General features: G+C 36.2%; 1 protein-coding gene across 2 annotated transcripts in view; it reads left to right on the top strand.

The window, feature by feature from the left end:
• The window catches only part of MAGI3 (membrane associated guanylate kinase, WW and PDZ domain containing 3), a 280,854-nt gene that overhangs the window by 203,691 nt on the left and 64,493 nt on the right, over positions 1-12,670 (top strand). For both annotated transcript variants that reach the window (XM_011933140.1, XM_011933141.1), the window contains exon 7: positions 10,590-10,647. In XM_011933140.1, coding sequence (XP_011788530.1) covers positions 10,590-10,647 — 58 coding nt within the window. The remainder of the gene's footprint in view (positions 1-10,589; positions 10,648-12,670) is intronic.

Raw genomic sequence — 12,670 nt, 5'->3', positions numbered from 1 at the left:
AAATAAAACTACAGACCAGTATCCCTTATGAACATGGAAAGAAAGACCCCAGAAGCAAGTGCAACAAAAACAAAAATAAATGGGGCCTTTTATAAACAAAAAAGCTTCTACGCAGCAAAAGAAATAATCATAAGAGGAAACTGACAACCTTCAGAATGGGAGAAAATATTTGCAAATTATGCATCCAACAAAGGACCAATATCCAGAATCTACAAGAAACTCAAACAAATCAGAAAAATTAATAAATAAAACCCACCAAATAATGCCACCAAAAAGTAAAAAGTAGACAAATTACATGAATTGACATATCTCAAAAGAAGATATACAAATGGCCAACAAACATATGAAAAAAAAATGCTCAGCATCACTAATCATCAGGAAAATGTAAATTAAAACCACAATGAGATACCACCTTATTCCAGCCAGAGTGGCTATCATTAAAAAGTCAAAAAGCAATAGATGTTGGCATGGGTGTGGTGAAAAGAGAACACTTATACACTGCTGGTTGGAATGTAAATTAGTACAGCCTCTATGGAAAACAGTATGGAGCATTCTTAAAGAACTAAAATTAGATCTACCATTTGATCCAGGAATCCCACTCGTGAGTACCTATCCAAAGAAAAAGAAGTCATTATATCAAAAACTCACCGGCTTATGTATGTCTATCATAGCATAATTCATAATTGCAAACATATGGAACCAACTTAGGAACCAACCTAAGTACCCATCAAATGATGAGTGGATAAATAAAATGTGGTATTGCCAGGTGTGGTGGCTCACACTTGGAATCCCAATACTTTGGGAGGCTGAGGTGGGCAGATCACAAGGCCAAGAGATCAAGACCATCCTGGCCAACATGGTGAAACCCCACCTCTACTAAAAATACAAAAATTTGCTGGGCATGGTGGTGCACACCTGTAATCCCAGCTACTCGGGAGGCTGGGGCAGGAGAATCACTTGAACTCGAGAGGTGGAGGTTGCGGTGAGCCGAGATCATATCACTGCACTCCAGCCTGGCGACAGAGCGAGACTCCATCTCAAAAAAAAATAAAAAGAAAAAAAGACAATGTGGTATATATATACCATGAAATACTACTCAGCCATGAAAAAGAATGAAATAATGTCTTTTGCAGCAACTTGGATGGAGCTGGAGGCCATTATTCTAAGTGACTCAGTAATGGAAAACCAAATACTATGTGTACTCACTTATAAGTGGGAGCTAAGCTATGGGTAAACAAGTATGTACCAAGTATGGGTGATGAGTGCACTAAAATCTCAGACTTCACCACTATACAGTTCATCCATGTAACTAAAAACCACTTATACCCCAGTATAAATATACATATATCATATATATTATATGATATATGTAATATTTTTATATATAGTAAAATAAAATATACTGACAATACTGAAGATTAATGAGATTTTAGAGCAACTAGCGTTTTCATTTATTGTGAGTGGGGACACAAAATTACCTGAACATTTTTTAGAACTTTTGACAGTTTCCTATGAAGTAATATCTAAAGAGAAATGAAAACATATGTTCCCCAAAAGACTTAACTAGAATGATTATGACAGCCTTTCTCTTAATAGCTCAAACCTGGAAACATCCCAAATATCTATCAAGAAGAGAATGGATAAACCATTTGTGGTATATTCATGCAGTAAAATACTACTCATGAGTCAAAAGAAAAAAGTGTTGATAACACTCAACAACATGGATGAGTCTCAGAAACATGTTGTAAAAGAAGCCAGACCACCAAAGAGTAGGTTTTCAATTATTCATTATTTAAAGCTTAAGAACAGGCAAAACTCATGTGTGGTAATAGAAATCAGAAAATGACTGGGGAGAGTAGAAGTGGGGTAAAGTGAGATAATTCCCGGAATGCTGTATTCTCCATCTCAATTGAGGTGACAGTTACACAGGCATATCCAATTGCCAAAACTCACTTTTTGTAATTGAACAAGCACTCGATTTTTTTTTTTCCCCCAAGACGGGATCGTGCTCTGTCATCCAGGCTGGAGTGCAGTGGCACAATCTTGGCTTACTGCAACCTCTGCCTCCCAGTTTCAAGCGATTCTTCTGCCTCAACCTCCCAAGTAGCTGGGACTATTGGCAGGTGCCACCACGCCCAGCTAATTTTTGTATTTCTAGTAGAGACAGGGTTTCACCATATTGGCCAGGCTGAACTTGAACTCCTGACCTTGTGATCCTCCTGCCTCGGCTTCCCACAGTTCTAAGATTATAGGCATTAGCCACTGCGCCCAGCCAGATTTTTTTTTTTTAACCATTAAAAGGGCACTTAAGAGTTGTGCATTTTATTGTATGTAAATTATACCTCAATTATTATTCTTTTTTTGAGACGGAGTCTCTCTGTGTCGCCCAGGCTGGAGTGCAGTGGCGCAATCTCCACTCACTGCAGCCTCTTCCTCCTGGGTCCATAGTAAGTTCCTTCTTATGGTGAAATCAGCCATTCTAAAGGCAAAGTAGAATATATAATACTATAGAAGTTGACTTTTTTGATTGTGAACATGATATTTGTCTTCTAGAGCATGTCCCTTTTACTGGCTTCCATTCTTTTTTCTGGTCCCTAATTGTTTCAGTTTAGTTTTCTGCCTTTTCTTGTTTTCTTTTGTAGAAAATATTTGTTCTCATAGCTTTATCAGTTTACTATAGCCTGCCCCATTATCAAAATCTCTAGTATTGTCCTTTGTTCTGAATTATATTTGTTTCCTCTTGCTTTTGAGTCTTTGTTTTGATTTCCCTACTAATACTTCAAATAAGCTTATTTAAAACTAAATTGACAACTTGCTCCTCACACCACCCCGTCCCTCTTTCTGTCATATAGGTACCATTCTCATAATGATCTATGCCAAAATCTTTGCAATTATTTTTACCTGTTCCTCTCTTCTTACTCTACTTCCTGATTTAGTTTTCACGTCCTGTTGCTTTTTCTTTTTTCTCTTTTTGCCAATATATTATTATGCAAAAGTTTCAACATATAGGAAAATGAAAAGAATCTTACAGTGAACATACATATGCCCACCACTAAGATATTACAATTAACATTTTGCTACATTTGCTTCTTCACATGATTATTTATTTATTCTTTCTCTATCTGTGCTTTTTCTTTTATATCTTCCTTTCCATTCTCCTAATCACTACACACTTGGATTATTCTTGGTCTTTCTTCCTGTTTAATATATCTTTTATGCCAGTGGTTTCCAAAATGATCATACTCAAACTATCCACTGGTAACCAGTAGAAAATACTAGAACTAATTTTTCATAATGTTGTTACTGAAAGAAAAAGAAACAAACTAAGCTTCACTACTGTTTTACATACAGATTGGTAATGGCATTCTTACTGATTCCATGTGTCGGATTATCACAGACTCTAACCAGAGTGCCTTGAGGGAGGAATGGGTGTGACACCTTTGCTCTTTTTTCAAGGACACTGTGAAATTTTACAGTTGATTTGTGCCCAGTTAAGTGGATTTATAGACTAGTTATATAGTTTTTAAACCAACCTCACATAAAATGTCACTTTAAAAGATTTCTACAAAAACACTACTGATTGAAGATAATACAAATATGCAAACCCAGACTAATAGCAAGAAAGTGGAAGAGCTGATACTGTTTGTGTGCCATATATGACCATATATGAGCTTTTTCAGCTTCGTCAAGGTAAAAGTCATAATTGTTTATTTAATCACCTCCTTTAAAAACATCTATTTTTGTATATGTTTTATTATATACATATTAGAAGAGGGGCAGATGTCAGATTTTTTACTAAAAAGACTGCATGATCAAAAAACCTTGGAGATACTATGTAAGACCAAATTAATCTTTCTAAAACTAATTTTCTAACTGTCTCTCCTTTGCTGTCCATTGTCAGCAGAATAAAGTCCAGACTTCTTGGTTAAGTATTAAAGATTTTTTATAATTGAATCATATTCCATATTTATTTTTCAAAGTATTCTCATATCATAAATCTGACATGTTTTTTGTCTTTGCCATATACCCATTTCTTCTGCCAGGAACCAGTCTTGTTTCCAGTGTCTACCTGGCTCATACCTATTATCCTTCTAAGCTCCAGTCTAAAGTATAATTTCTTTGTAGCCCCTTCTGTCATTTTCTTGCAAGTCAGAAGTAGATGTTGTCTCCTCTGTGCTCAGTAGTACCATATGACATGTCTCTCTTGTGGCACTTACATTGCATTGTAACTAGATACCACACTCAGAGTAGTGATTTTTGACACATTCATCTGTATATCCTTTCAGTAGAGACTTGAATGTTTGAAAAGAGGGAATAAAGGAAAGGAGGGAAGAAGGGAAAAGGAAGAGAAAGAAAGGGAAAAAAGGAAAGAAGCTACTCTATCCTCTAGATTATTTTGGTCGCCCTTTTGGAAATACTGTTTAATCTCAATGAGGCTTTGAGGGGCCAATAAATAATAAGCCTGTCTTCATTCACCAGTTTGTAGTCAATAGAGAAATAAGACACCAGAGACAAAAAATAAATAAATAAAAGTAAAAATAAAAAATAAAAAATAAAAATAAAAAAAAAAAAGAAAGTAAAAAAAAAAGACACCAGAGACAGACAGATGAAGTGAGAATTCCAGTGAATGAATGTTAGCCCTGCATGTACATGGCCTTGCTGTTATTTTATCCCTGCAGGAGGGAGACATAAATACTTAGTCTTTGGCCTGTGTGTTCAACTGCAAGCCTACTCCCAATGGGCAGACATGGCAGAGAACAGACCAGAATACACCTCTGCAGGCAGGCTGTTAACCAAAACTGAGAGAACTCAAGAGTCCCTGAGGCAAGCATATTGAGTACATTGTGTAAAACTCCCCAGTCAGATAAGACATTCTTTCTTCCTTGGGGAAGAAAGTGAGGTGGCTCCGAGAAACTGGAAACATTCCTCCCATTCTTTATTCTCTAAGGAATTTGAATAATTGGATGAAATTTCCCCCTAGTGCTCTTTACATTAAGGCTGAACATGTGTCTTAGTTGACCCAGGACTAACCCAGCTTATTCCCGTTGTCCCAGCATAATTGTTAATAGTATCCCCTTTTATTCTCAAAAGTGGACAGTACATTTTATGATCATCCTAAGTATATTTTTCTTAAAATAGAATGATCAAAATTGCATTCGGTATTCTAGGAATGTTTGAAACTCTTTAATAAGGGCTATTCTCCCATCTACACACTGGGTGCACTTTTTTAACATTGCCTATACTGATCTTGGGGGGAGCCTACAATTTAGAACATCGAGTCTATTTGTTTTATGCTCAGGCAGACTTTACCACTTTCTCTCTACAGTTTGTCTCCCCACTCAGTAGGGGGAAAATAGCCCCACAGAAGACTATTTTCAGGATGAACTATATCTGATTCACATTAGTATTCTCTGCAGTACTTTGCACAGAGTAGATGCTGAAAATAGAAGAATAATATTTTAAATGTAGGTTTTATAGTTTAAGATATTGTTTACATTCTGCTGAACATTTAAGATCTTCTAGAAAGACCTTACAGTTTCTAAAACATGTCCTTTTCTTCCCAGTCTTCTGATATTCTGAACCTAGCTGTGTATTCAAATACAGTGTAAGGACACAGCTTGAACAGCTTGGTTTAATTGATGTACATTTTATCTTCTATTCAAATAAAATAGTGCTTTGGTTAGGTAGTTGTCTTGAAAATACAACATTAGGCATCCATTTTACCCTCAACCCATCCCATTTCTCTTATGATGAAAGAAAGGTTAAATTTTTGCTAAAGGCAGCTTACAAATGTATTGAATGTTGATATTTCAGAGCTTAGAGAGTGATAAAAAAATTATCAACTGAATAGAGCTCCACCATGAGAAAACAATTGTAATTCTTACATTTAAACAAGAAAAATCCTATTCTGGGAAGAGGAAAGAAAGATAAATTCATGGGATTTAGAACCAACCAGCTGCTTGATATGCCCAAAATAGTTTTGTCTTTTGAAATAGCTTTTTAGGGGAATACTTTGGCTTCATACACAGGAAAAGATGGTTAGGTTAGGTCTTTCCTGTATCAAAAATAAACACATTTTCTCTTGGCCCCATAGTTTTTATACTATCTTTTTCACAAGCAAATTTTTGTTTTAAGTCATGTATTCTTAAGGACTCTACCTCTTATTTTTCTTTCCAGTTACTACAATATTCTGACTTTTGCCTCTTACCTTTTCAGGGTTACCAGTAAACTACTGATTTTACAGACTCTTTTTAGCCCTTATCTTTATGCCTAACAGCTTTACAAAGCATTTTTTAATGCTGACCATGCCCTTCCTCTTCTGTCTTCTTTTATACCATTCCCCCTGATGATTCTTACTTTCTCCATTTGCCCCTTAAAATGTCAGTGCGCCTAAGGTTCTGTTCTTCACCTTTCTCTGCTCAGCTTATCTAGGTAATCATGTCTGCTGTCATAGCTTTTACTACAATGTCTCTCAAATCTTTATCTTCTTTTATTTCTCTTTTGAGTACCAGGTTCATATGGCCAAGAGCTTGTTATTTATCTCTACCAGGATGTTCTACAGATCACTCAAATGTAACACCTTCCCTTCCTGCCTTCAGCAGATGATATGACATCCCCCCAGCTGCTTGAGCCAAAAAGTGGTTGTCATCCTCACCCTTTCCTCACTCCTCTTTGTTGCAGTTAACTTCCAAGTTCTATCAATTCTGACTTTTAAAAACCTGCCATTCGGGCGTATCACGAGGTCAGGAGACCAAGACCGTCCTGGCCAACATGGTAAAATCCTGTCTCTACTAAAATACAAAAAATTAGCTGGGTGTGGTGCCATGGGCCTGTAGTCCTAGGTACCCGGGAGACTGAGGCAGGGGAATCACTTGAAACAGGGAGGCGGAGGTTGCAGTGAGCCTAGATCGCGCCACTGCACTCCAGCCTGGCGACAGAGCAAGACTCCATCTCAAAAATAAATAAATAAATAAATAAAAGCCTGCCATTTCTTGAGTGTCCATTGGTGGTAGACACATTACTAGGCACTTTTTACATATTATCTGTCTTGTAAATTCCTCTAAATCCACATTAAATCCTAATTTCTATTTCCATAGCCATTTTCATAATTATTCTTTTTTTTTTTTTTTTTTATGACTCTCACTCTGTTGCCCAGGCTGAGCAGTGATGAGATCTCAGCTCACTGCAACCTCCGCTTCCCAGGTTCGAGCAATTCTCCTGCCTCAGCCTTCCGAGTAGCTGAGATTACAGGAACCCACCACCACGCCCGGCTAATTTTTATATTTTTAGTAGAGATGGGGGTTTCACCATGTTGCTCAGGCTGGTCTCAAACTCCTGACCTCAAATGATTCGCCCACATCGGCCTCCCAAAGTGCTGGGATTACAGGTGTGAGTCACTGCGCAGGCCTATCTTCATAATTATTCAATATATGTTTGATAATATATCACTTCCATGCTACAAGAGCCAGAAACCTGGGAATCATTTTTGCCTCTTTCCTCCCTTCCCTTCCTCAATCCTCATGGTAGTCATTAAGTTCTATTACTTTACCTTCTTTGTCTTATTATCCATTCTACTACCCCTGCCTTAGTTCCAGTCTTCACAAGTTCTTAGGCAGTCTATTAGTGTTTATCTTGTCTGCCTTTATTCTCATCGCACACCATCTATTTCGTCCTTTGTTACCTCCTTTGTTACCACTGCCCATAATCTTTTTCAAATATAAATTAAATCATGTCACAGTTCACCTTAATCAATTCTCCATCATCATCAAAATAAAGATCAAACTTCTCAACACAGCAGTCTGAGAATGTTGTAATTTGGTGCTTGTTCATAAAATTTATTTCTCTTTGCCTACAACTTTCATTCTAGTTTACCAAATTATTTGTAATTATGGAAAATACCAAGCATTCTTAATACCTCAATGCCCTTTCATCTATCTGGAATCATCTCCCTCTCCCTAATCCCAACTTTTTAATTAATTAATTTATTTTTTTGACTCGTTCTATCACCAGGCTGGAGTGCAGTGGCACGATCTTGGCTCACTGCAACCTCCGCCTCCTGGGTTCAAGCGATTCTCCTGCCTCAGCCTCCTGAGTAGCTGGGACTACAGGTGTGTACCACCACACCCAGCTAATTTTTGTATTTTTAGTAGAGACGGGGTTTCACCATGTTGGCCAGGATGGTCTTGATCTCTTGACCTCGTGATCCACCTGCTTCAGCCTCCCAAAGTGCTGGGATTACAGGTGTGAGCCAACTTATCTTTAAAGACTGCTTAAACATCACCTTTTAGAAGGCTTTCCTGATAGCAGTCTTACCAGGCAATTGATGTTATTCCTCTGTACTCCCCAAAAAAGATCATGTTTATCTTCATCTTATCATTTATCTCTTCTGTCTTCCTGTCTAGACTGTAAACTCCTTGAAGTCAAGAACTGGGTTATATTTCTAATTTTTATTTCTGCATAAGGATGATGGGGAGAGGAGGATGAGAAGGGAGAAAGGAAAAAAGAAATAAAATAAATAAATTAATTGATCCACTAAATAGTGTATAAAATTGCTAGGTATTTTAGTCTTGATTTTTATTACCTTCATTTTAAATGAACAAATAATAACCACTTCTTTATTAATTTTCCCTGCATGCAAAAAAAAAACTTGCTAATGGTGTCAGTAGTAAAGGTTTAAAATTAATAAAATAACCCAGAAGATAAATGGCTCATTTGTTTACCCTCCTAAAGAAAGGACTGTTAATCTCTTAGTTGCTAATTACCTTGAGTGTTAACTAAAATGCTAAATTAACTTTCAAGTTAACATTAAAATATATTTATGTTGATCTTTTGTCCTTATTAACTATTAGTACATCCCTTTTAGTGAATTTTTCAGATATCAAATGGACTACTTCAGCTATTTCTATAGTCCTTAATTTCTCCAAACTTCTCTAAAGACAAAACTTAGGTCTACTTTGGTACATCTGTAGAATTCATCGTTACTCAGCTCTATTCAGTTCCCATGCTATTTCAAGAAAATTTCTTTTAAAGAAAAAAAATATTTTTCATGGAAGGTCCATAAGTGTTATAGTGCAGTTTTACAGATATATTCCAAAAAAAAAGTACTCTTATCCATGAAACAGTTGTTTGACGATAAAATATTATATCTATTTGATAGATTTGCTTCATAGCTAAGGAGGATTAAAGTAAACTAAAGTACATCTCAGTTCTTTTTAATGTTTTGTTCTCTTCTCACATATTTCAACTATTTTAATATTTCATTTGTTCTCATCTTTCCCACCTCAGACATTTCAACCAGGTCCTTCAAAGGAAAAACACAAAAACTCATCAAACTTTGAAACCACCAATCAATATATATGCAGAAAAGTGTGGTAGAGAAATGGGGTAGGGGTAATTTGGAGGTTTTCACCAGGTGGCTAGTCATCTGTTCTTTTCTTATATTCTGAATGCAGAACAATAATTTTTCTTAGAGTAAAACGGTATAGCTTGTCAAGTTTATTATAATGGAATTTTTACTTACAAAGTTGGTATGTCATAACTGAGGCTAAATGTTACAAAACTAATAAGTCTTGTGATACTTTCTAAACCTGTTTGCTGTCCAGTGTACTTTTTGTGTGTGCGTCCTTCAGCATAGCAGAAGCACTCTTAAGAGAAATTGAAAATGAAAGCGTGGGATATCATAGTGTACAACTGTGGACTTAAAAAAAAATTATGTTTTGCTCAACTGCTATATAAAATGGATAGGACTAGAACCACCTGCTAGGAACATTCCTCCCAACTTAATCCAATAAGGTGGTTCTTCAGAAACCTTAACTTTACAAGGAATGCAGACAAAGTGGGAGGGAAAAGATTCACATTCACATTGAAAAGCTCAGGTCAGTTCACGTTGAAAGGCTAGAGATTTTTTTTAACTTCCAGAAATTCAGCTACCTTCAGTATTTCTGGTTATATTTTATTGCTCAATTACTGAGATTTAGTAATATATAAAAATGCTATGTAAGATATTTGTTATTCACAAATACAGATTACACAAAGCACTGTGGTAGTTAGATTAGTGTTCCTTCGGATACTCAGATCCTGTTCACCAAGAGAAAGCAGGTACTTTCTAGGTTTTAAGCAAATCTAGATTGCTCACTTGAAATGGCAAAAGTCTAAGACTAGGGTTGCCTTTGAGGAGAAGTGGGTCCAAACATAGCATCAAAAATGACTATGTATAATAGTAAAAAACTGAACAGGCACCTGCTTCTTATGTTGGACTACAGGGTACGTATGTCTCATGTCAGCATGATCAAGGTTTTTAAATGAAAGAAATATACAGTAATTTGTATTAGCATTTTTATGGCTTGTGGTTCATATAAACACCTTTTTGTTTAATGCCATCTTCTGTTCTGGGCTTCTAATGCTTGCTGAAATTCTCACTGGCTGGGGAAAAAGCCACTCAGACTTACATTGTGTTTGTTCCTTGGAAGTGAGCCCTCAGCTTTCTGACTCCCAAATATTAGTATAATTAAATAATAAATTCACTCACTGGTGAATTATTTTCTGTCAATTTTGAATCTCGCATTTCACTCAATTTTCTTTATTTACAGAGCTTCCTTATGGCTGGGAGAAAATAGAGGACCCTCAGTATGGGACATACTATGTTGAGTAAGTTTGTTACCTCAGTTAATATTCTCCCAAATGTTTTCCTTTCAGCATATAGCTTTAGAGAATACTGGATACAGCACTTTATGCTTCTGTGATCCCACTGTTGAGTTTTTCAACTAGAGGTATGAAAAGGTAGAGGCAGTGAGCATGTACTACATTGACCCTGGGCTTCCCGGAAGTTGGCTTTGAATTTCTAAATATAGAAAATAAGGGGGAAGTTGCCTAGAGGATTAGTAGCTGTAGATACTATTGTTACTAATACAGCCTCTAAAGGGAAAGTCAGTTGATAGAAAACTGAAATGAGGGCAACGGACTAGATTAATTATCAAGGTAATTTCCAACACTACCACTGTATGCTTCTGAAAGCAGTGGAAGAACTTTAGGGCATTATAACATAATTACCTAAAGTTTTGAAGCATACACCTAAAGGTGTACCCATTTAAGGAGTTGTTCCAGGAAAACTTAGTATTCTTTTTAGGGGTGAAAGTTGCTTCTTAGGCAGGTGTTACAGTTAAATTTAAACATAAATATATATTGGAGAGGAGTGCCAGACACCTGCCTATGTTATAATGCCAGAGAAATTAAGCTAACATCGGTGTCTAATTTTCTTTATCTAATTCCTTCTCTTTTCTTTATCTAATTGCTACATTGTTATGACCATCGGGATTGCTTTCTTTCCAGATGCTAAACATTGAATTTGACCTAAAGCGTCTAGCAGCAGACAAATAATTGTATCAGAAACATTACTATTTACCTGGAGACTAGGAGTTAAACCTGCTGCCTAGGTAGCAAAGACAAAATGTTATTATAACCTGAAAAAGTAACAAACACAAGCATCTTTAATTTTATGATTGTTTCTTAGTGTTTCAACACTTACAGGCATAAACCAATGACATTTCCTGGTAATTATCCCTAAAGTAAGCATCTCTGACTCCTGTTGCAACTGTAGTCTTTATTCTATTGTGCAGGTTGTTACTTGAGTCACTGTGGTTAGAGGGATTTTTGGAATGACTTCTTATAATTAAAGGTGTCTCCTAAGGAAATGACTCAATTAGATTGACACTTAAGTATATAACTTCAGAATTTCAATGTCTTGGTTCCTTTGAAAGCTATGCTAATTTTGTTTCCATTGTGTTACTTAATATCTTACTGATACTGTGATGTAAAAAGTATACAGCAGCTCTGTCATTATTTTTTTCCTAAGTCATATTTTGTTAAAGGAAGAAACGACCATTTTTCACATTAAAGGAATATTTGGGGGCCAACTGAAAAGGTTTTGCAGGATTTTTTTCTTCCCCTCAAAGTTTAGTCTCTTTAAATTGGGCTCTAATCAGCTATTATTTGCCATTGACACTGCTGAACATTTCTGAGATAATGATTCTCATTCTCTTTATTACCCATTCCAAGTGAATTTGAATACATGGTCAAAAGGTGAAAGTCATTTGCCTGTTATAAAACCTTGAGCTGAATGATCTGGTGCCCATTATGCAAAGATATAATATTAAAGCAACTTTAGGGCAAATCCTGAAGCGACCTCCTCCTAGTTGTCAGGGAGGTACATGAAATAGCCTGAATTAGAAGCAACAGCAACAGCGACATGATTTTGTATGATTGTTCCCAGAATGAGCTCATTTTACAGGAGGGTTTTGTATTAGATTAAGAAGGAGCAGACTGTACTCAAGATGCACATTAGTATGGAGTCAGCTGAGCTATGGAGTGTGGCTTGATTCCCAGATTAGTTAGGTTTTGAATCTCAACCATAGTAATCTGCAGTGAGTTTACTGATGTAGATAAAAAGCTGTTACTTGAATGGCTACTCTTTGGCTCTCTTAGTTTGTCAAACCAGATGGCACGATGATTGCTCTTGGCAGGAGCCTTATAGTAGTAACACCAACTGCAATGGTAGCTTTTCTTTGTATTTATTTTAGAGGATGGGATTCTGAAATGGATGAATTTGTTTTTTAAAATAAAATTGTTCCAAAAATATAATATGCTTATAATATGCATAAATATAAATATGCAT

The sequence above is a fragment of the Colobus angolensis genome, unplaced genomic scaffold (genome assembly GCF_000951035.1).
Source record: "Colobus angolensis palliatus isolate OR3802 unplaced genomic scaffold, Cang.pa_1.0 Scaffold124, whole genome shotgun sequence".
NCBI classification, from domain to species: Eukaryota; Metazoa; Chordata; class Mammalia; order Primates; family Cercopithecidae; genus Colobus; species Colobus angolensis.
Note: the sequence above shows the minus strand (reverse complement) of the source record. Positions and strands in the feature narration are given on the sequence as shown.